This window comes from Rhinolophus sinicus, linkage group LG05 (genome assembly GCF_036562045.2).
Source record: "Rhinolophus sinicus isolate RSC01 linkage group LG05, ASM3656204v1, whole genome shotgun sequence".
Classification (NCBI taxonomy): domain Eukaryota; kingdom Metazoa; phylum Chordata; class Mammalia; order Chiroptera; family Rhinolophidae; genus Rhinolophus; species Rhinolophus sinicus.
Genome location: NC_133755.1, coordinates 169,688,868 through 169,711,840, shown reverse-complemented (window position 1 = coordinate 169,711,840; position 22,973 = coordinate 169,688,868). Strand labels below are relative to the sequence as shown.

General features: G+C 34.1%; 1 protein-coding gene across 3 annotated transcripts in view; it reads right to left on the bottom strand.

Annotated features, from left to right (window-relative positions):
* Positions 1–1,756: 1,756 nt before the first annotated feature.
* Positions 1,757–22,973, bottom strand: part of PCMT1 (protein-L-isoaspartate (D-aspartate) O-methyltransferase) — a 45,731-nt gene continuing 24,514 nt past the window's right edge. Inside the window, exons 4-9 of one of the 3 annotated variants that reach the window (XM_019746917.2) lie at positions 20,053–20,157; positions 18,111–18,231; positions 16,177–16,262; positions 12,121–12,290; positions 3,069–3,151; positions 1,757–2,568 (exon numbers count right to left, since the gene is read on the bottom strand). In XM_019746917.2, coding sequence (XP_019602476.1) covers positions 3,082–3,151; positions 12,121–12,290; positions 16,177–16,262; positions 18,111–18,231; positions 20,053–20,157 — 552 coding nt within the window. In that variant the 3' untranslated portion in view covers positions 1,757–2,568; positions 3,069–3,081. Of the gene's footprint in view, positions 2,569–3,068; positions 3,152–12,073; positions 12,291–16,176; positions 16,263–18,110; positions 18,232–20,052; positions 20,158–22,973 lie in introns of all 3 variants that reach the window. The other 2 variants (XM_019746919.2, XM_019746918.2) reach the window with 2 other exon arrangements.

Below are 22,973 nucleotides of genomic sequence, written 5' to 3'. Positions count from 1 at the left end.
TACAAACACCTACCTCTCTAATGAAACAAAATTAAGAAGCTTTATTTCTTGGCTGATAATCAGATGTCAAGAATAGCTTCAAAGAATTTGAGTATTAGGATATTACTAAAAAAAGTTATTCTATTTTAAAACACACTAAATTTTTAAGATGCTTTAGTATAAGTACATTATCGTCAATTTAAAAAGCATAATCAATTTTTTTTGAACAATGAGTTCTTTAATTAAGGCAATGGGATTTTAAATATTTCCATGGACAATGTTACTGTACTATTTCCCCCCAAATACCACTTTTTTTCTAATGTTATAGTTGGGAAAGAGTTGAAACCCTCATTAGAAACTGGAATTTCAGTTTTAATTCTTAATTGAGAGGGCCTTTAATAAAATCAAATCTGTAAAAAAAAACACCTTGTTGCAACAGGATCTCACTAGACTGAAACTTTGAAAGAAATTTTCATTGTTGCCCTTCATATTATGTAAAGGAATCACTTCTATTAATGAAAAATGAAATGCTAAAATACTTTAGAAATTAGGAATAGTAAAGACTAAAGAGATTTCTTATCTCTGACCAACACATATATAAATTCAACTCTCTTAAAAGAGAAAAGCTCTTAGACCTACTTAAAATTCATTATTTCCATCTCTACCCATTTACTATGCCCCCTTAAAGTCCATTCATATTTATTCAGTATTTAAAATATTTAACTCACCAATGTGTGAAATCCAAGAGCAATGCTTGGCATAGCATTTATCTATACCAATCAGGTGACACTTTATACAGTGTCCCCTCAACCAGACTGCAAACTCTTTAAGAGTAAGGGCCTTTTTCTATCATCCCAAGACCTAATACAGGGATTTACATATAATAAAACGTTGGTAATGGCTATGACGGATACAGACTAGAGCATAAGTTTAAGAATTAAATCCTAAAGAATACTTAACCTTTGAAACTAACTTAAATGACACTGAGTCCTGGACCAAAAGGGTTCATGGCCTCGGTCCAGAAGCAATACCAACAGCAGCATCTGAAACCAATAATGAACTGAAACTCACAAGTTTTTGCCACCAACTAATGCTAGTTTCCTGTGCCTAAGACCTTGCCCAAGAGATAGTAGTGAAAAGATGTACGCATAATTGTAAGCCATTTTTAAAGAAGTAATGTCTAAGGCTTCCGGAGGTGGGGAGAGGTGCCTCACAGTTCACTAAGGATCTCTGTGTTAGAATCATACACACTTATACACTAGAGGGAAAGGCTTTGCTGGGAGTGCTAGTTCTGCTAGCTCTAGAACTTATACTGCTTCAAGTTCTAGAATCCTGAGAAAAACTAAGATCTCACTGCAAAACGTTATAAAACCACAACCTTTAAACGAGATCTCAAAGTGCTACTACTACCTTCTTAGACACTGATTTATAGTCATTATATGAATAAGTCCATGTGTAGGTGAGATGGGTTTTGATAAATTTATCCTCCTTTGCTCTCCCCTGACATCCAGTCAACTCATTCACTCACTCATTCAACATTTACGGTACATCTACAAGAGGACAAGCTCTGTGTTAGGCAAAGAAAAATGATAAATGAGGTATCCTTGTCCTCACGAAACAGAGTCGCATTCTACAAATCTACAGTTCAGTTAATGCTCCCACCTTCCCAGATTTCACAAAATGGGAACCACAGAAACAATTTTTTCTCCGTGATCTTGCTCAGCATTCTGTAGCCGGTGAACATGCCGTTCTTCCTTCTACATTCAAACACCACCAATGCCTCTTTTGCTTTTAACTTTATTTGGCAAAGCAGCACTGCATAAACTGTTCAGGAACTAGGACACAGCTTACACAGCACGTGAAATTCATATACATTATCAGCAGCAAATTAGAAACAGAAGAAACAATATTGAGCTACAAGTCTCCTATAATTTTTAACGGGAGAAAGGAAGAACTATGTCAGTTATGTCCAATCTGAACAGCCGAGTGTTAAGGGACATCACCTGCCATCTTCTTAAGTTTTAATATTTACAAATGCTTAGTTTTAAGGTAAAAAGCAGCCGACTGTATCTACAACATGCTATTCTATGACACCACATCAAAAGCTTTAAAAAGGAAGCTCATCTCTATTTTCTTAGTAGCATCTAACAGACATCCAAAAATCAAAGAATCTTAACTTGTGAATGGTGGTATTAGCTGATGCACAAAAGCAATCTGATAAATTAATATTGGAACAGAATTAAGTGTCTAAGAAAAAAATAACCACTCCTCCAAATCAATTCACAAACTAAGTTTTCCATTTTGCAGAAACCCTTCATTTAATATTTTAAAGTAAAATGTGGGCAAGTTGAAGTCATAATACACAGATGCATACTTTGCATTCTTTGTCTACCAATTTGGCTTCAGTGCCTTTTTGAAGAATTAGAAACCCTATAAAACCACACATTTTCATGCTGAAAATAATAGTGTAACAAAGTCCAAAACAAGCTGTGATGCTGTTGGTTTTCAAAAAGGTTTGAGGACTGAGATGAGCAATCCACTGTAATTATTATATTCTGGTCAAGCTGATGTTGCTTTTACAGTTCATCCCTGGGAGGAAAAAGAGAAATATATAAGTAGGAGTGACATACGACCAAATTTGGCTTTCTAATAGTTTAGATACAGCTATTAAATCAGTAAGAATACACTGATCCCCAAGCAATATTAAAAAAAAAAAAAAGGAGCAAATGATCTCAAGTCCAAGCAAAAATGGAAATCAGCCATTTCAAACATCTCTCATGCTAATTCCAGAATGAAGTATGAAAATAAAAGGGCCTCAATTCTTTACGTTTTAATTCTATAGATAACCTGCTTCCTTCAAGACCAAAAATTCAGAAAAATGATAACTTTTAGATCTAGGATCTTGCTAATACTATTTGTTGTAAAATGACTTGAGTATTTAAGAGTTCAAATAATTTTTTACAGTTACATTCACAAAATTGGACAAAAATTTCACCTTTCGCTTCGAGTATCTGTTAGCAATTGCTGAGTGGGTCAATCTCAACCCAAAGTCTTTGGGAGAAAAAGCATCATCTGTAGGTACAATATACCTGTCAGCGGATTTCATAAGGCAGCTTTATCAGCTCCAAAAGAAACCACTCGCTCAGCCAGGTGGGGAGCACTGTACCAGCAACTGCCAGTGAGAGGAAGGAAGGAATAAAAATGCAATCTAAAATAAATGGTATGGTATATCAATTATACCTCAATCAAGCTGTTCAAAGTGAAAAAATAAAGCTACCAGAAAAGCCTAAAAGCTTCATATCCGAGGGTAATCTGAGTGACAAAAACACTGGTAAACATTCAAGTACTTCAGAGGCAAAGAAGTTTGGTATTTGCAACAAATCTCCAATGATTCAGGAAAAACATATTACGTGTGTGTGTGTGTGTGTGTGTGTAAAGAGGGAGTGAGAAAGCAAATGCGGAAATATGGAAAAATGTTAGTAATTGGCAACTCTTCATGAAGAGATTCAGGAGTTCTTTGTACTATTCTTGCAACCTGTCTCTAATAAAAAGTTTTTAAAACATTGTTTAAATAAATTTGAAAGGAAGGCAAATAAAGAGCAAACATTTCCCAGGTAAGTAGTGAATTAAGGGATTATCAGATACTTAAAAAAACAAAAACTGAATTTCATAATAGTGCAAGAAAATATTTTAAAAATTATTTCTCCCATAAGCTGTATGACACAGGTCATACAGTACTGGATTTCCTTTTAAACAATAAAGCATCAGTCTAGTTCCTCTTAATATATTCTTCTAAGTAATTTAAGTACCATAAGTCTCATAGAATGGCTTTTACTTAAAATCATGCAAGCATTGAAAATATTTATGAACACTTGAGAAGTGCTCTAATTATAAATTAACTTCACTTGTGTTTTTAAAAACATGAGTTGAAGATACTATTGTTTTTTAAATAATTTATCACATTTTATTTACCTGTTGCAAAGCATTAAGGACATCATAAACAAATATCCTTATTGCCCAACAACACAGTACATTTCCAAATATCCTCGCCATTAAAAAAATTTCTTTTTAAAGAAAAAGGATAAAAACTCTCAACAAACTGGGTAGAGAGGGAACGTACCTCAACATAATAAAGGCCACATATGACAAGCCCACAGCTAACATCATACTCAACGGTGAAAAGCTGAAAGCTTTTCCTGTAAGATCAGGAACAAGACAAGGATGCCCACTCTTGCCACTTTTATTCAACATAGTACTGGAAATCCTAGCCAGAGCAATTAGGCAAGAAAAAAATAAAAGGCATCAAAATCGGAAAGGAAAAAGTAAAACTGTCTCTTTTTGCAGATGACATGATGTTACATATAGAAAACCCTACAGCCTCCACCCAAAAAATAAAAAATAAAATCATTAGGATAAACTAATTCAATGACGTTTCAGCATACAAAATCAATATACAAAAATCAGTTGCATTTCTATGTACTAATAAAAACTGTCAAAAAGAGAAATTAAGAACACAATCTTATTTACAATTGAATCAAAAAGAATACACTACCTAGGAATAAATTTAACCAAAGAAGCAAAAGATCTGTGCACTGAAAATTATAAGACATTAATGAAAGACATTGAAGAAGTCACAAATAAATGGAAAGATTACATACTTATGGATTGGAAGAATTAATATTGTTAAAATATCCATACTACCCAAAGCAATCTACTGATTCAATACAATCCCCATCATAATTCCAATAGCATTTTTCTCAGAAATAAAACAAACACTCCTAAAATTTGTATAGAATCACAAGATCCCAAATAGCCAAAGCAATTATTAGAAAGAACAAAACAGGAGACATCACACTTCCTGATTTCAAACTATATTACAAAGCTGTAGTAATCAAAATAATACAGTATTAGCATAAAAAGACACATAGATCAATGGAACAGAATAGAGAGCCCAAAAATAAACCCACACATATACGGTCAATTAATTAAAAAGCTAAGAACACACAATGGGGAAAGAATAGTGTCTTTGATAACTGGGAAACTGGACAGCCACATGCAAAAGAAGGAAACTGGACCCTTCTCTTACACTGTATACACACAAAAAATCAACTCAAAGTGGATTACAGACTTGAACATAGGACAAGAAACCATAAAACTTACTGTGGTAATCATTTTGCAATATAAACATATATCAAAGCACTATTTTGTACACTTAAAATACAACAGTGTAAGTCAATTATATCTCAATAAAACAGGAAAACTCATACTCTAAAAAATGTTTAATGATGTGAACAATGTTGATGATATTTTATGAAATGAAAAAAGATAACAATATAGTGTTACTGTATGGTCTCGGGATTACAAGAGATGTACATAGATCTATGGATAAGAGTAAAAAAAATGACCAAATGTTAAATGTTAATAGTGGCTACCTCTGGGCCCTGGAATTATGAGTGACTTTTACTTTATTTCTGTACTTTTTTCTATTTTTATAATGCACATGCATTACTTTGGTGTAACAGTACTGTTAAAAACAGAAGGAAATGTACACCCTAATACTTCAATGCTCCTAATGTTCAAAATTCTGTGTCATATCTTGATCTGACTTAATTACAGATGTAGATTATTTATAATAAAAAGTAGCATGTCCTAAATTTCTAGAAAGGCCATTTAAATTTGCCATACATGTGCTAAATATTTTCATTAGGTTAATAATAGTATACATTTGTGATTTTGTTATATAATAAATAATTATGCATAATTTAATTATTAGGTTAATAACTCTAAGCTACTAACATTTAGTATTATATATTCTTTACCAAGAACAAATAAAACAATTAAAATCCATGAATGTTTTCTAGTTAATGAGCTTTCTGAGGTAATAAAGGCTGTGTACAATTCACTTTGTATAAAGCATTATGAAAGACATAAAAAGAATTCCAAAGCAACAGAATAAATCCCTGCCTTTAAGGATGCAAAACATGTCATAATGTTGAAACATATGTAAAGAAATTTAGAAGGGACAACACAGAACAATTTGGAACACATGATCAACTAGATGCCCTAGGATCTATCCTGTCAATCCTAGAAATGCCCAATCGATTCATGATATCCTTTTCACGTGTGCATAGCACTTTAAAAAGATAATGCTAAACAAAGTGCGCATGGAATGAGAACCCTGAAACATTCCTCAATTTCACAAACCACAGAAAACTTATTCCATTGACTCTTGTGGGTAGTAAAAACAAAACTTACCAGAAGATTAACAATATATTGATTTCTACATATATACTGATATAGAAATTTTTAAGTATCTATAGTTTATGAAGCAACTAATACAACTATTATCCACATCCTTAGTCATGAACATAACACTATAGATTCTAGGTCAACGGCCTATATGTCTGGCACTCTCTCCTCCTTTATTAATCCACCAAATTAGAAGTGACATTTTTCCAAGTATAAGGAGACATGAGTCTACATTCAGATTTTGGGCTTTATTTGGCAGTAAAATTCAGCATACCCACTAGTTCCCTTTTTTCCTCTATAGTTTCTATCAGATCTCCTCAGCAAATACTGGGTCTCACGCTCATAGAGCACTGCACGTAGCTCTGGATTCCTCAGTAACAGAAGGATGGAAAGCTGGTGAGAAATAAGGTTCCTCAGAAAGTACTACGATGAATTATTAAATTAATCCTGAAGAAAACCTGAAAGAACAGAAACCATCTAGCCTGGCAAGAAACTAAGGAGCTTTTCCGATAATTCCCAAACGTGGGATGGGCACTTAGAAAACGGTGACTCTTTTCAACCACATTCCATCCTTACTTCCACTGCCTTAATTCAGGCCATCATTTCATCCCTGACTTGCTACAACCACCTCCTGTTACTGACTCTAGAGTTAGCTTTCTGAAGTGTGATTCTAACCCCTTCACTGCCAGGCTTCAATACTTCAATTGCTCTCTACCACCCTCAAGGCAGCGTCTAAATACACTACTCTATGTGCAAACTTTGGAGACATTGTGGGTTCGGTTCAAGATCATTGCAATAAAGCGAATACTGCAATAAAGTGCTCACTTTGAGCCACACACATTTTTCGGTTTCCCAGTGCATATAATAATAGTTATGTTTATCATGTAATCTATGAAGTGTACAATAACATTATGTCTAAAACCAAAGTGTACATACTTTAATTTAAAAATACCGTATTGCTAAGAAATGCTAACCGTCACTGAGCCTTTAGTGAGTCATAACCTTTTTTCTGGTAAAGGTTCTGCCTCAGTGTTGATGGCTGCTGACTGATGGGGTGGTGGTTGTTGAAGGATGGGACGGCTGTGGCAACTTTTTAAAATAACAACGAAGGTTGTCGCATCAATTGACTTCCTTTCACGAATGATTTCTCTGAAGCACACGATGCCGTTTGATAGCATTTTATCCACAGAACATTTCAAAATTGGAGTCAATCCTCTTCAATCCTGCTGCTACTTTATCAACTGAGTTTGTGTAATATTCTAAATCCTTTGTTGTCACTTCAACAATCTTTACAGCATCTTCACCAAGAGTAGATTCTATCTCAAGAAACCACTTTCTTTGCTCATCCATAAGAAGCAACTCCTTATCCATTTAAGTTTTATCATGAGATGCAGCAATTCAGTCACATCTTCAGGCTCCACTTCTAATCCTACCGTGTTTCCCTGAAAATAAGACCTAGCCAGACAATCAGCTCTAATGCATCTTTTGGAGCAAAAAGTAATATAAGACCCAGTATTTATTATATATATAATATTATGTTATATTATACTATATATACCTGGTCTTACAGTACAGTAAAATAAGACCGGGTCTTATATTAATTTTTGCTCCAAAAGACGCATTAGAGCTGATTGTTCAGCTAGGTGTTATTTTCAGGGAAACACGGTAGTTCTCTTGCTATTTCCATCACAGCTGCAGTTACTTCCTCCACTGAAGTCTTGAACCCCCTCAAAGTCATCCGTGAGGGTTGGAATCAACTTCTCCCAGATTCCTGTTAATGTGGACATTTTGACCTCTTCATGAATCATGTTCTAAACGGCATCTAGAATGAATCCAATTTATTTTGCCCAGATCCAGCAGAGGAATCACTATCTTACGGCAGCTATAGTCTTATTTCAATAAGACTTGAAAGTCAAAATTAATCCTTGTCCATAGGTTGCAGGATGGATGTTATGTTAGCAGACATGAAAACAGTATTAATCTCATTCTACATTTCCATCAGAGCTCTTGGGTGACCAGAAGTATTGCCACTAAGAAGTAATATTTTGAAAGGAAATCTTTTTTCTGAGCAGCAGGTCTCAAAGGTGGGCTTAAAATATTCAGCAAACCATGTTGTACACAGATGTGCTTGTCATCCAGCCTGGATGACAGTTACTCGTTTTATAGAGCACAGGCAGAGTAGATTTGGTGTAATTCTTAAGGGTCTAGGGTTTTTGGATTGGTAAATGAGCACTGGATTCAAGTTAAAGTCACCAATGGCATTAGCCCCTAACAAGAGAATCAGCCTGTCCTTGGAAGCTTTGAAGCCAGGCATTGACTTCTCCTCTCTAACTATGAAAGTTCATCTTCTTCCAATACAAGGCTGTTTTGTCTACATTGAAATTTGTTTAGTGTAGCCATCTTAATTATCTTAGCTGTATCTTCTGGATAACTTGCTGCAGCTTCTCCATCAGCACTTGCTGCTTCACCTTGCACTTTTATGTTATAGAGATGACTTCTTTCCTTAAACCTCCTGAACCAACCTCTGCTAGCTTCAAACTTTCCTTCTGTAGCTTCACCTCTCTCAGCCTTCACCGAATTGAAGCAAGTTAGGCCTTCCTTTGGATTAGGCTTTGGCTTAAGGGAATGTTGTGGCTGGTTTGTTCTTTTATATAGACCACTAAAACTTTCTTCATATCAGCAATAGGTTGTTTCACTTTATCATTCGTGTGTTCACTGGAGTAGCACTTTTAATTTCCTTCAAGGATTTTTCCTTTGTATTCACAACTTGGCTGACTGTTGGTGCAAGAGGCTAGCTTTCAGCCTATCTCAGTGTTCGACATGCCTTCCTCACTGAGCTTAGTCATTTCTATCTTTTGACTTAGAGACACATGACTCTTCTTTTCTCTTGAACACTTAGAGGCTACTGTAGGATTATTAACTGGCCTAATATCAATATTGTTGTGTCTCAGGGAATAGGGAGGCCCAAGGAGAGGGAGAGAAATGGGGGAATAGCCAGTTGGTGGAGCAGTCAGAGCCCAAGTATTTAGTGATTAGGTTAACCATCTTATATGGGTATGGCTCATGGCACCCCAAAACAAACAGCAACATCAAAGATCACTGATCACAGATCACTGTAACAAATATAATAATGAAAAAGTTTGAAATATTGCAAGAATTATCAAAATGTGACACAGACACAAAGTGAGCAAATGCTGTTGGAAAAATGGCACCAATAGACTTGCTCGACCCAGGGTTGCCACAAACCTTCAATTTGTTTTTTAAAAAAATGCAGTATCTGTGAAGCATAATAAAGAAAATCATAATGAAACAAGGTGTGCCTGTAATTGCCTGTTTATCTTTGTCTTTGGATTTTTCTGGATCTCCCACATGACTAAGTTCCACAAGAAAGGTCAGTTTGTGTCCCTGGCCCTAGTACAGTGCCGGCATAGTGGGCACACACACCCCTATCAAACGAATGAATGTATTAAGAAGGGCCTCACACTGACAAATATTTAACAAATTTAACAACAAATGACCCTGGGTGTCCCTGCTCCTTGGGTATGTCAACATCCTTTACTGGTTCCCATAACCTTTCCCATATTTCTTTGAAGAGTCCCTTCATTAAAATCACTTCAAATTCCTAGCTGAATACTGTTTCCTGCCTGGAACCTGACTGATAGTTTATGAATACAAACAGAGATAACAGATTAATGGTCGCTTTAGACTGTAAATTAAATGTTGATGTTTTATCCTCTCAAGCACCCTATTTTCTAGTAATTTTCAGTACAAAAAAATTTTTTTAATGTAGTTGTCTTTTACAATTTTGTTTCACCTTTATATTCTTAAAACTTATATTCTTTAAAATTCAAGATTTACAATTCAGTAACTGATTATCTTTGTAGTGAGAACTACATCTTTGCATGCAGGAAAATGTGCTTGAACAAATAGAAAATTTACAGTAGAAAAAATAAGAAATGCCTCGTAGTACAACAAGAGAAAAGTTTCCAATGATGCATACATGCAAAATTGCTCAATGTTTTAAAAAGTTGAAGGCCAAAAAGAAAAACAAGTATTTATGCATTTAAATATTTGGTAATTGAATAATTATCCATAAATTTAAAAATTATTCTTAATTTAATAAAAATAGTTTAGTTTTATAAGGGGTGAACACAGGTTGTGGAAGCCTAAAGCTTATATAATTTTTGTGGAGGGGAGGACGTCTTCATGAAGAGGAAAAAAAGAAAAACTGAAAACAAGATTACTCATATAATATCAGGTATAGGTCAGGAAGGACCCTAAACAAGTAAGGGCCTTGAGGCTTAAGTTTCATTAGCTGCATGAGAAATCCACCTCTGGTTATCAAAACAAAATACCTTTTATCCTTCATTAAATTATAGGTAGAATGTTCAATACTAATATTTATTGTGTATAAAATGAGAAACTTAAAAGTTATAAGTGAAATCTGAACTTTTGATATCAAATTTCAGTTATTTCAGTGATATGCTTGCCCCCCCCCACTTATATAACAGCAATCATACAATTCTGCGGTGGTATAACCAGAGAAGCAAAGTGAAGGATGGTCAAAATTAGCTGTTAAAACTATATCTGATTCCAACCGATAAAACTGATAGCTTTTAAAAATATTTTTTAAAAAAGTGGCTGTGCTCCAGATTAGAATTCAAAGAAAACAGCTAGAACTACATTAAGTGAAGAACAAAACGCAATTCCTAATAAGATATCCTCAATAAGAAATGGCCAATCAGAATTTAATTAGGACTCATTACCATTTTTGCAATTAAACATTCATCAAATTGTTCCTTTCCTCTTTTCAGAAAACAAAATTGAGAGGTCTTTTACACTTATAATCACCATGTTACTTATTAAGCAAATAATTGCCTTAAAATAAGCACTTCTGTCAAATAAAAATAGATTCTAACACAAGGACACTATAAAGCCTTTTTTATTTTGGCATTTAATTTCATGGGATCTTAGCTAATGTAACTTTTACTTACTGACCGCACTCCTTCCCACAGGAGGCGTTGGGGAGGGAAAGGAGGAGAGGAAGAAGAGACATCTTTGCCTCAAACAAAGATGGCGATGATGCCGAGACGTACAACACGAGTGGGCACTGTCACGAGCCATGCTATGCTGAGGATTATGCTGCATGCTGTGGACCTTTGGGTGGGTTTGTGAGACCTGGGCACTCCTTCTGAGCTTACAGAACCCCCCTCCCCTATACAGGAATTTAGATCAAGTAGGTTAAAAATTGGCTGGACTGTTCTATAGAATGGCCAGAAGTTTATTTGTAATAGTGGCTCTGAAACAACAGCGAATGTAAAATAGGCACAGGCTGTCAGACATCTTTGAACTTGACTAAAAGAGAGAAATCAAGCTGAGAGGAAGAATCTCCTCTCTGGGATTCTGATACCTTTGAAAACTGGGACAAAAGTATCTTTTCCCTTCTTTCTCTTTATAACAATGGTACAACAGAGACTGAACAGGCATGAAATGATGGCCCTTTCCCTTCAAACCAAAGCTTTTTTTCCATGACCACAGCAGCTGTAAAAATGATTTGTAAATATAGAAACAGAGTGGCTGATAATAAAATCTCCTTAGAGAGAGCACTGAACTCTGGCTGAAAGCCTCTTTTAAAAGGAGAAAAAAGAAAAAACACCTTTGTGCCAACCAAGTCTCACCCTCCCTTCCCCAAAGATGTGAGTTAAACCAAAAGAAGGGCAGGCCATGCAAAATTTTCTACACTTTTAATGTAGTGAATTTCTGGTGTTAAAATGGAGTAACATAGAGGTGACAACCAAAAAAGCAGCTCTTGTAGTCTAATGTCTTAAAATCCACACCCTTTCACCTTGCATGTGTGGAAGAAGAAAGAGCAGAAGGTAAAATCACTTCCACCTGGACCACTGCTTTTCTTTATCTGTTAAAGGCACGTATATCACTCCCATCAGAGGCTTCATTTTGACACTGCCATCCTGTAACTTGTCGTACTGCTCCAGCATCTGATTTCCACCTGCAGGACCCACTGGCAATATCAATCTTCCACCAGGCTTTAACTGGTCTATTAGCTAAAAAAACAAAACAAACAAAACACATACACACCAAGTTATAATTTTATATTAATAGTCATTTTATATCTCTGCAAACAGCTTCTAGTGTCCATGAGCAGAAAGTAGAAATGGACTTTATTTAGTACACACATATTTTGATTGCTAAACTTAGTATTCAATCACCCACTTACTCATTTATTTATCCACCTCTCCTACTAAACTACAAGTTCTCTGACGATAGAAGTTGTGTCTCATTCATCTCTGAGCCCCGAACATCTAACAGAGTCCCCAGTACAACTGCAGTGCTCAAATGTTTGAGCTGAAGCCCATACGAGTAATGCAGAACTATCCTCTCAGGAAAACCAAAGGCAAAGCTGAAAATTTCAATGCCCATATGCCTGTTTCAAATCTTTGTGGTTTGGAGGGGATGAGGGGAAACGTAGAAATCAGCAAGGAATCCTTCTCCTATCATTGTAAAATTTAGGGCATCACTCAAACAAAGGTAAGGGAATTTGGTTTTATAGCTCATTTAGCTTACTGGTACCATGATGAAGGAAGGTAGGGCTGGAGCCCCTGCAGGTTTAGAATGAGGGCACCCCTGTCAATGAAGAACCAAGACCACTCAACAGAAGCTCATCCAGCCAGGTAGTTTTTAAATCATAAGTTACCAATTAAATGTAGCTTTACAAATCACCACTAATCAAAAACAATGAGAAAGAAACCTTACTTTGAATAGTAAAATCATCCCCAAAAAATGCGTCCTCAATTAAAATTTTGGTCATCAGCAAGTTTTTATTTCCATTTTAATTTTTATCAAAGTAGTATTTGCAAGTATTCTTTGCGTTGTCTTCCTAAATGTCAAGATTTATAATAAAAAACAGCAGACTGCTTCCCTCTACTCCAATCTTGCTCCTTAAATCCAGTCATTTTAATCCTTTTACTGTGTCTTCCAGTGTTTACTTTTTTATTTGGTAGTGCTTACTTCTAAAGCATGTCTTTTATTTTTAAATTGAGATGTAAATGACATATAACAACGTATTAGTTTTAGGTACACAACATGATTTGCTATATGTGTATGTTGTGAAACGATGACCATATTTTAAGTTTAATGAACATCCATCACCACACAGTTACAATTATTTTTCTTGTGACGAGAACTTTCAAGATCTACTCTTAGAAACTTTCAAATATACAATATAGTATTGGTAACTATAGTCACCATGCCATATAGCATTTACTTTTTGATTTCAAATTATATGCTAGATGAGGCCTGAGCTCTCTTACACATATATTCTGCTCCTTTCCCCCAGTCCAACCAATATCATATTTTTTTATTTAAACCATTTTCAGTTGTGACTGTAAATATAATTTGCAGCTGAGTCATCCAATGATTGTTTCCTTTCTTATATAATAGTTGTATCCCTGCAGTTCAAAATTGAAGCTTTTTCTTTTTCGTTCCCTTAATTTTCTTAGTAACTGTTTCTAAATGTTTGTACTCGCTAATAGCTGCTCAATGAAATTTTTACACAATCAAACCTATCTAATCAGTGTTTTTTTGTGTTTTTGTGTTTTTTGGTAGACACTCTTCTAGTGCCTTCTTCCTGCTGCTCCAAATCTGGACTGGTTATTCTTCCCAGGCCGGCTGAGTGTCTTTCATCCTGGGACTTCTCTTTGCAATAATACAGGGAATTCTTATCACCTTTCTCCTGAACAAGATGTCCGACCTTCCCAGAGCCTGTGGCTTCCTATCTTTGTTTTTTCCTATTGTCTCTCTCTTTCCTCATTTTTTGCTATCATTAAACCAATTCCTCCAGAAGTATTCTGTGAAAGAGTGCATAAAATATTTTAAAAGAGAGAGGCTGAGATTTGTACATCTACAACTATTTTTATTCTACATATTTGGCGGTATGTGTAGGTACAGAATCCAAGGTTGGAAATCATTTTCAGTTCAGAATTGTGATTTTTTTTTTGTTCCCCTGACTTGCTGTTTCTAATGCTGCTATTCTGCAGTCTGATGCCTTTCTGATTACTAATCCTTAACAGATTATCCTTTTTGTTTTTCTGGAAATTTTTAGAATCTTCTGTTTATATTAGTATTCTGAAATTTCATGATGATATTGTGGTTCTTTCTTTAAAAATTCATTGTACTGAATACTCAATAGATCTTTTCAAACTATAGAATCATGTCCTCAGTTCTTGGAAATTTTCTTAATTAGGATTTAGGGCTAAATTGTTCCTCATAAAGAATTTCAAGCAGCAACGCCCCTTTTCAGACCCAGGCTTTATCTCTGATATCCCAGGTCCTGACGCCTCCAATTCCTAACCCTTTTCAGAGGTCTGCAGAGCAAACTGCTTCTGCATTGATACTCGCCACTATAGTATCTTTGGTTCCACTTCCTCCACCCTCCTGGGTCAGTTACTACTCCATTTGCTTTCTATCGTCCTACACTGTGGAGTTCAGGATTATAGGTATAATCTCTTTGATAACTGAATATAGAGTTTTTGTTTCTGTTTCTTGTTTTTCTAATTGTTTTGGGGTGACATCCAAGAGGAGGCATAAACATCTTTACTGTTAATCTTAAAACTGGAAAGCCCCTTCAGCGTGTCTATCTTTAAATTTAATCAGATGTATAAAGACCCCTATAATACTTCCAAGTGTTAATACAATGTTTAAAATCATATTGAGCTAAATTTATTTCCTAGGTATTTTATTTTTTTGATGCAATTGTAAATGGGATTGTTTTCTTAATTTCTCTTTCTGATAGTTCATTATTGGTGTATAAAAACGCAAACGATTTCTGAGTATTAATTTTGTATCCTACTACTTTACTAAATTCATTTATCAGTTCTAATAGTTTTTTGTTGAAATTGTTAGGATTCTCTATATATAGGATCATGTCATCTGCAAATAATGACAGTTTTATTTCTTCCTTTCCAATTTGGATGCCTTTTAGTTCTTTTTCTTGTCTATTGCTGTAGCTAAGACTTCCATTACTATGTTGAATAAAAGTGGTATAAGTGGACATCTTTGTTTTGTTCCTGATCTTAAGGAAAATGCTTTTAGCTTTTCACCACTGAGTATGAGGTTAGCTGTGGGTTTGTCATATATGGCCAAAGCAACCTACAGATTCAATGCAATCCCTATCAAAATACCAATGACATTTTTCACAGAACTAGAATAATCCTAAAATTTATTTAGAACCACAAAAGACCCCAAACAGCCACAGCCATCTTGAAAAAAAAAAGAACAAAGTTGGAGGTATCATGCAACCTGTCATCAAAATACACTACAAGGCTATAGTAATCAAAAAGGCCTGGTATGGCATAAAAACAGACGCATAGATCAATGGAACAGAATAGCAAGCCCAGAAAGAAATCCACACCTATATGGTCAATTAATCTATGACAAAGGTGGCAAGAATATACAATGGGGTAAAGACAGTCTCTTCCAATAAATGATTTTAGGAAAATTGGACAGATACATGCAAAAAATGAAACTAGTTCACTTTCTTACACCATATACAAGAATATACTCAAAATGAATTAAAGACTTAAATGTAAGGCCCGAAACCATAAAACCCCAGAAGGAAACATGGGCAGTAAACTCTCTGACATGGCTCTTAGTAATATTTCTTTGAATGTGTCTCCTTGGCCAAGGGAAACAAAAAAGTTCTTTGCTGGATCAAATACTGCTTCAAATAAGACAGCCATGAGTTGAGGTTTAGTAATCTTGATGTCATTTATACAACTATTTGCATACGAAAAAAAAATTACCTACTGACTAACTAAAATGCATGACATACAAGCCTGATTCTATTTTAAACATCATCTAGAAGTCATTTCTCTATAAATCTTTGCAAGTTTTAGTTGAATAAAGCACACAAACAGAAAAAAGCTAACTCACTGCCTGGGGCACAACGGGGGCTGCAGCTCCGACATGAATAGCATCGTAAGGGGCTTCTTCAGCATGTCCCATTCTTCCATCTCCCACTGAAAGAAAAACAATAATGCTTTAAAAACCTGTTCAGATAGAATTACCTAGTGTGAAGAACCGTAGGAGGTTTACAGCAGGGAAAGGATATATTTTTAAATAAACTATATGGTAGAACAACTGAATACTCAAATGGAAAAAATACATACTTGGACCCCTACACCTCATACATATACAACAATCAACACCAGCAAATGTAAAGATCTATAATGGTAAATCTTCTAAGAAATAATATAGAGACTATTTTCATGACTTCAGAATAGCCTTAAGCAGGACACAGAAAGCATTGGGAAAAATTGGTAAGTCTGGCTACATTAAAAATAAGACTTTCTTGGAGTTATAAATGGATGTTAACGTTGATGAAAAATCTGTTCTGTTACTAAAAATTTCCAGCTTACTTCCAAAAAAAAAGAATAAAATTATTTGTTCAATAAAAAAAAAGACTTTCTATTTAACAAAAAAGAACCAATATGAGAGTGAAAAGCCATGCCACAGAGTGAAGAAGAGATTTATAATATGCATAAATAGACAAAGGGCTAGTCTCTAGAAGTCCTATACATCAAAGAAAAATATAAACAACTCAGTATCTGAGCAGCCATTTCACAAAAGAGGAAATCCAAATGGCCAAATATATGAAAAAGTGTTCAACCTCATTGGTTAATAGAAAAATACAAAATTAAAACACAAAGAGATACTGTTACACACTCACTAAGTGAACAAAAAGACAAATCGAATAATACCAAGTGTTGGTAGAGATCTGCAGCAATAGGAACCCCGCTGCATTGCTGATGGGAATGGAAATTGGTTCAATTGCATTAAAAAAGTTTTGTAGCGTCTATGGTCACCCTCTGGCCCTACAATAACACACCTGCAGAAACGAGTGCTTGTGTGATGAGTACATATATGAATCTGGACTTACAAACACATGTTTATAAGCAGCACAGTGATATCCTCAAATTACAAACAGCCCAAAATACTCATCTACAGTAGAATAAACAAATTTTGGTGATAATTCTTACAATGGAATGATATACAGCAATAAAAATGAACTACATGCAAAAAGATGGATGAATCTTACAAACATAATATTGAATGAAGTAATTCATCAGAGAATAGACACTGCATGATTCCATTTATCTAAAGTTCAAAATTAAATTAAACATTGTTTTCAGACGTGCAATTTAGGTAGTAAACACACAGAAGTAATGATACTGGTTACCACTAGGAAGAAAGGAGATTTATGATGAGAAAAAAGCAAGCAGAGGACTTCCAGCATACTAATAATGCTCCATTTCTTGATCAGTGTGGTGATAAAAAGGTTTTTAAGCTTCACATTTATGTTTTACACATTCTTTTGGTTATTTTTCACAATACAAAATATGCTCACGCGGAAATATGTCCATTGTATACGGAGTGGAAAAAAGCAAACTACAAAATATGTATAGTACAAGTCAATTAAAAACAATTGTGTGTAATTCATACATATATTTATATGTCTAGAAAACTTAAGTGGGAAAAGGAGGGGCTTTCTTTTTTTATCTTACACATCTTTGCACGGTTTAAATTTTTTATAATGAACTCTTATTGCTTTGGTATTCTCAAAAAGCAATGAAGAAAGAACTCAACATGCGCATTTTCTGAAATAGTTAACAGTCATGTCATCCATGGTTAAGGCAGAACTATTAATAACATAACATTTTCAAATAACTGTTTTTCTCACTTAGTACTTAAAAGTGAACGCTTTAAAAATGCAGTAATTAGCTCTAAGTATCATTCAGCTTGCAGGGGGATCTTCTGAAAATAAAACTTCTCCAGAGAGGACGTTTTTTAAGTTTTTGGATACTCACCAACCAGCTGCACTCTCCCTGAAGACAAAAGTGTTGGATCGTCCTTTCTGACATTATTTATTGAGTCATCTACTAGCTCTTTAATGTGGTCAATTCCTATGACTTTCCCACTAGCTCCAACCTAGAAATGGAAGAATTCAATAGCTTATTGGTCTAAATTCATCTTTCTAAAGTGTTATTAAACTGTTTTTTACCTAAAGTCATATTCTGCAATGAGAAATGAAGACAAATACACAGCTTAAGCCTACAATTAGATTGTTACTCAGTTTACTATAAATTATTTGCCAAATACCATTTCTCAACTAAAACCCTCCAATGAATGTATTTCAGTAATTAAGAAGCTAGAATAAATTTTAAAAACTTGTAATACTAAGAAAAATGCTATCATTCTTTGATTTCTAGTTTTTAAATCCAAGACACTGAAGTAGGACTTAACTGCTACTTAGTATTAAATGGGTAGTCAGTGCAATCATTTTTAAATTTAAATTTCATCTAGAAGTGTGACTTTAAATATTAAAATGTTACATAAAAAAAATTATAGGGATTTCTACACCTGATTCTACTGCCATATGTGGAAACTATAAAATACATAAAAAATATAAAAAGGCCACAAATATTATTAATTGTAAAATAAGTTTAACATATAAAGACTCATCTGGGTTCACATCTAAGTTTCATATCACTTCCTTACAATAGAATAGACTTGGCAAGTTATTCTATGAATCAGTTTCCTCAGCTGTAAAACACGGAGGAGAAGGGAACATACCTTTACTAGATGATAAATGACGTGAGGATTAAATAAGAGAATATGTGAAAAGCACCTAGAACACTGACAAGCACATGGTAAATGTGTGAAAGACATTAACTTAAATTAATATTTTTGTAAAAGATAACTCAGAAATCTAATGATTTTAAAAAATAAATTTTCTTCTGAAACCATAAATATGTGGTATAGCAAACATGTCACTAATTAAATGTCATTTCTAAGCTTTAAAAATAAAAGCAAAAAAACCTGACATCACAGTAGTGAGGGCTTAACTTCTAAAGACAAGTGAAACAATTGAAGTATCTAAGCCCTTATTACGTACCAGGCACTGTTCTAGATGCTTAAGATACATCAGTGAAAAAAATCAGATAAAACTCCCTAAAACCTACATGCCAGTGTTTTGCTGATTATACATTTATAGTAAATTAAATGGATTCTAGTCCAAGTTGGATCCAGAAATTCCAGTTTTACTAGATCAGGACCTTCCAATCTGGCCTCAAAGGACAAGATTTTTCAAAATCAACTTGATTTGATTATTCTAACACAGATGAACCTTTTCTCCAGGTGCTTGAGTGGCCTCCAGACTTGGAGTCTGGTAGTCATTTACTAGATAAGCCTCTGGTGGTACAAGTATAATAAATAAGACATTTTCCTAAGAGCACTTTTCTTATGTAAAAGAACTTCTACCCTCATTCTTGATAAACCTGTAGGCCTGTTTAGAAATCAGGCTCTCTCTAGCATTTTCTACCAGATGAGAACTTGGAAGAACGTAGTTTGGGAGCTACTGGCTGCCATCTTGTGATCATAACAGCCCGTCTGATAATGAAGCCAACATGCAGAGAAAAGCAAAGCCAAACCAAGAACCACAGAAAAACCTATTGTCATTAACAATATCTGATGTTCTAAATCCAACAACACAAGAAGCCAGATACACCTTTAGATGGTTCCATTATATCAACCAAACAAATTCCCTTTATCCCTGCAAGTTTGGACTGAATGTTCTGTTACTTCCAACAATAACAACAAATCCTAAGTGATATATATTCTAATTGCTATCTTAATAGAATCAAAAAACAAAACAAAAAACCAACCTTCAAGAGCTACTAATGAAAAAAACAACAGCCAAATCATATACTATGTTTCTGTTGGGGTCAAAACAAAAAATAAAGGTCTTACCATCCGTGCAAAACAAGCAGTAAGGATTCCACTTCCAGATCCCACATCAAGAGCTTTAGCTCCTTCATGCAATTGATCGTATAGAAGTTCTAGTGCGTATGCATGCTGCCAAAAGAAAACAAAGCATATATTCATTTTTTTTCAAGACTCAATGAAGTCTATATACCATGGCATATAAATAAAGTTGCCAACTTCATACCAATTTTTCTACTATTGTCATCTACCAAGACAATGAAAACATATTATATAGTACTTATACCTACACAGCAATTACATAAGAAAATTCTCACTGTTTGATTAAATTCTTACATTTAGATGAAATGTTTCAGTAATTTTTGATCTCCAGTGTGTGAATTTTGAAAACTTAATTAATTCAAAGTCAAAAGCTATAAAAGGATTTACAGTGAAAAGTCTCCATCCCAACCCTGTCCCAACCATCCCCGTTTCCAACCAGTTTCATTCCCTACAGGCAACCAATAGGACAAGTTTCTTGTGATTCTTTCCAAACATAACCATTCTACATACACACAAGCAAATGCATATGCATTTTTTTTCGCTTATTATATCTTGAAGAACCTTTTTTATCAATACTTAAACAGCTTATTCATTCTTTTTTATGGCTGAGGAGTATATTCTTGTATGAATGTGTTATAATAACAAATATCCCTAATGAGAGATATTTAAGTTAGCTCCAATTTTCTATAACAAAAGAGATGAAATAATCTTAAAAGGTGGATCTGTAAGATAACATACAAATATTTTATAATAATCTTATATATCTATAGGATAAATTCCTAAAAGTAGAATTGAGAGGCCAAATGATATATATTTTTATATTTACAGTAAAATAAATTATAAATCAAGTAAAATCATATTGGTTATGCTTTGGAACCAAAAAAAAAAAAGCCTTCTCTACTCCATCTATTTTATAAACTTGTATTTCAGTGCCTTCCCAAAATATGAAGTTAGAACTAATAAATGTTATCTCCAAAGCTGCTCTTAAATGCCTGGTATGTTCACTATTAAAAATCATCAGGTCCTGCAGCAATAAAACATTCAGTACCAGATTTTGGTTGATAAAAATATACATCCATGAATCCACTGTGATAATAAGTAAACATGTACATACATCTATACATACATAAATGGAAAATAAAGGGAAACTGTTCCCAACTAATAAACATAGATGAAATGATGAACTCAGAAAATCACCATTTGGCAACCATTTCAGTAACAAATGATTCAAGCAAAAATCATAAATGGATGCTAAAGCTAGTGGATTATCATTTGAAGAGTAACAGAATAAATACATAATCTCAAAATGTTTATCCAAGACACTTAATAATTACACAAAAGAAAACTGTAACTTTACAGTGGAGTTCAGAAAAACAATTTCTCAGTGGAGAAAACTAGGTGACATTATCTTAATCAGTTGATTAACGTTAACACCACCAATGGGACACCCTGACATAGAACATCCGCTAAAATACATAACTTCTGGAATATCCCAGACAAAAACGCATAACCCATGCCTAATCATAAGAAAATAGCAGATAAAACTAAATTGAAACATTCTTTAAAATAACTGGCTTGTATTCATTAAAAATCTTTAAGACCATTAAAAAAACAGAAATTATTCCAGATTAAAGAAGACTTAAAAAGACATGACAATTGAATAATACTCCTGATCTGCAATTTTCTTTTCCTATAAAGGACATTAATAGAGCAATCAGTAAAATCTAAATAAGATCTACAATTGGCTAACAGTGTTGTATTAATGTCAATTTCCTGATTTTGATAATTGTACTGTGGTTATTTAAGAGAATGTCCTGTTTTTAACAATGAAGAGCACTGTGTCTAGAAATCACTCCCGAAATTCATAAACAATACATATATATATTTCATATATATGTATATGTGTGGGGAAGGGGAGAGAGAAGGAAGGAGAAAGACATAATAAATGATAAAGCAAATATAGTAAAATGGTAACATTTAGGAAATAATAGGTAAAAGATATATGGGAATTTATGTTATTCTTCCAACATTTCTATAAGGCTGAAATTCTGTTAAAATGAAAAAGAATTAATAATCAGAAACAGGTAATGTTCAAAACTGAGGATAGATTGGAAACTTTCTATTTGAAAAACTAATTTAGGTGACAATAGCCAGAATACTGGTTACCTTGAGGACAGAGGTTGACTAGGAAATGGCATGAGGGAGTCTTCTGGGTTACAGGAAATGCTCTATATCTTGATCTGGGTAGTGCTTACAAATATGGACACATGTAAACATTCATCAAGCCATACACTTGAGATTTGTGTACTTTACTGTGTGTATATCACAACTTAGTAACAAAAACTTTTAAAAGACTATTTATTCCAAATACTAAAAGTATAGCTCATTATGTACATCCTCATGTGATGCAACAGGAAGAACCATTAGGGACTGTTCTTAAAAAGAAAAAAAAAATGAACAAGTTAAATACCACTAGGAAACAATAAGCCCAGTTCGAACACAGGAAATTCTATAGGACAAATGAATAAGTTTTATCAATAAATAAATGGCAAAAAGAAAGGGGACTGTTAACATTAAAAAAGACTAGGAAGAACAAAAAAGACAGAAAGATGCAATATATAGACCTTGTTTGGATCCCGATTTAAGCAAATCAACTGTAAAAAAATTTTTTGAAACACCTGGAAAGTTTAAACATGGACTAGTTATAATACTAAGGAACATTGTTAGGTATGATATAGTATTGTTGTGTTTTTAAAGTCTTTCAGATTTACACTAAAGTATTTAAGGGTGAAATAATATTACGTTTGGGACTTGCTTTTAAACAGTTCAGCAAAGAGAATCATATAGATTCTTTTGCAAAGAGATTGGAAGAGTGAAAACCACTAGTACTATGAAAAAAAGAGTTC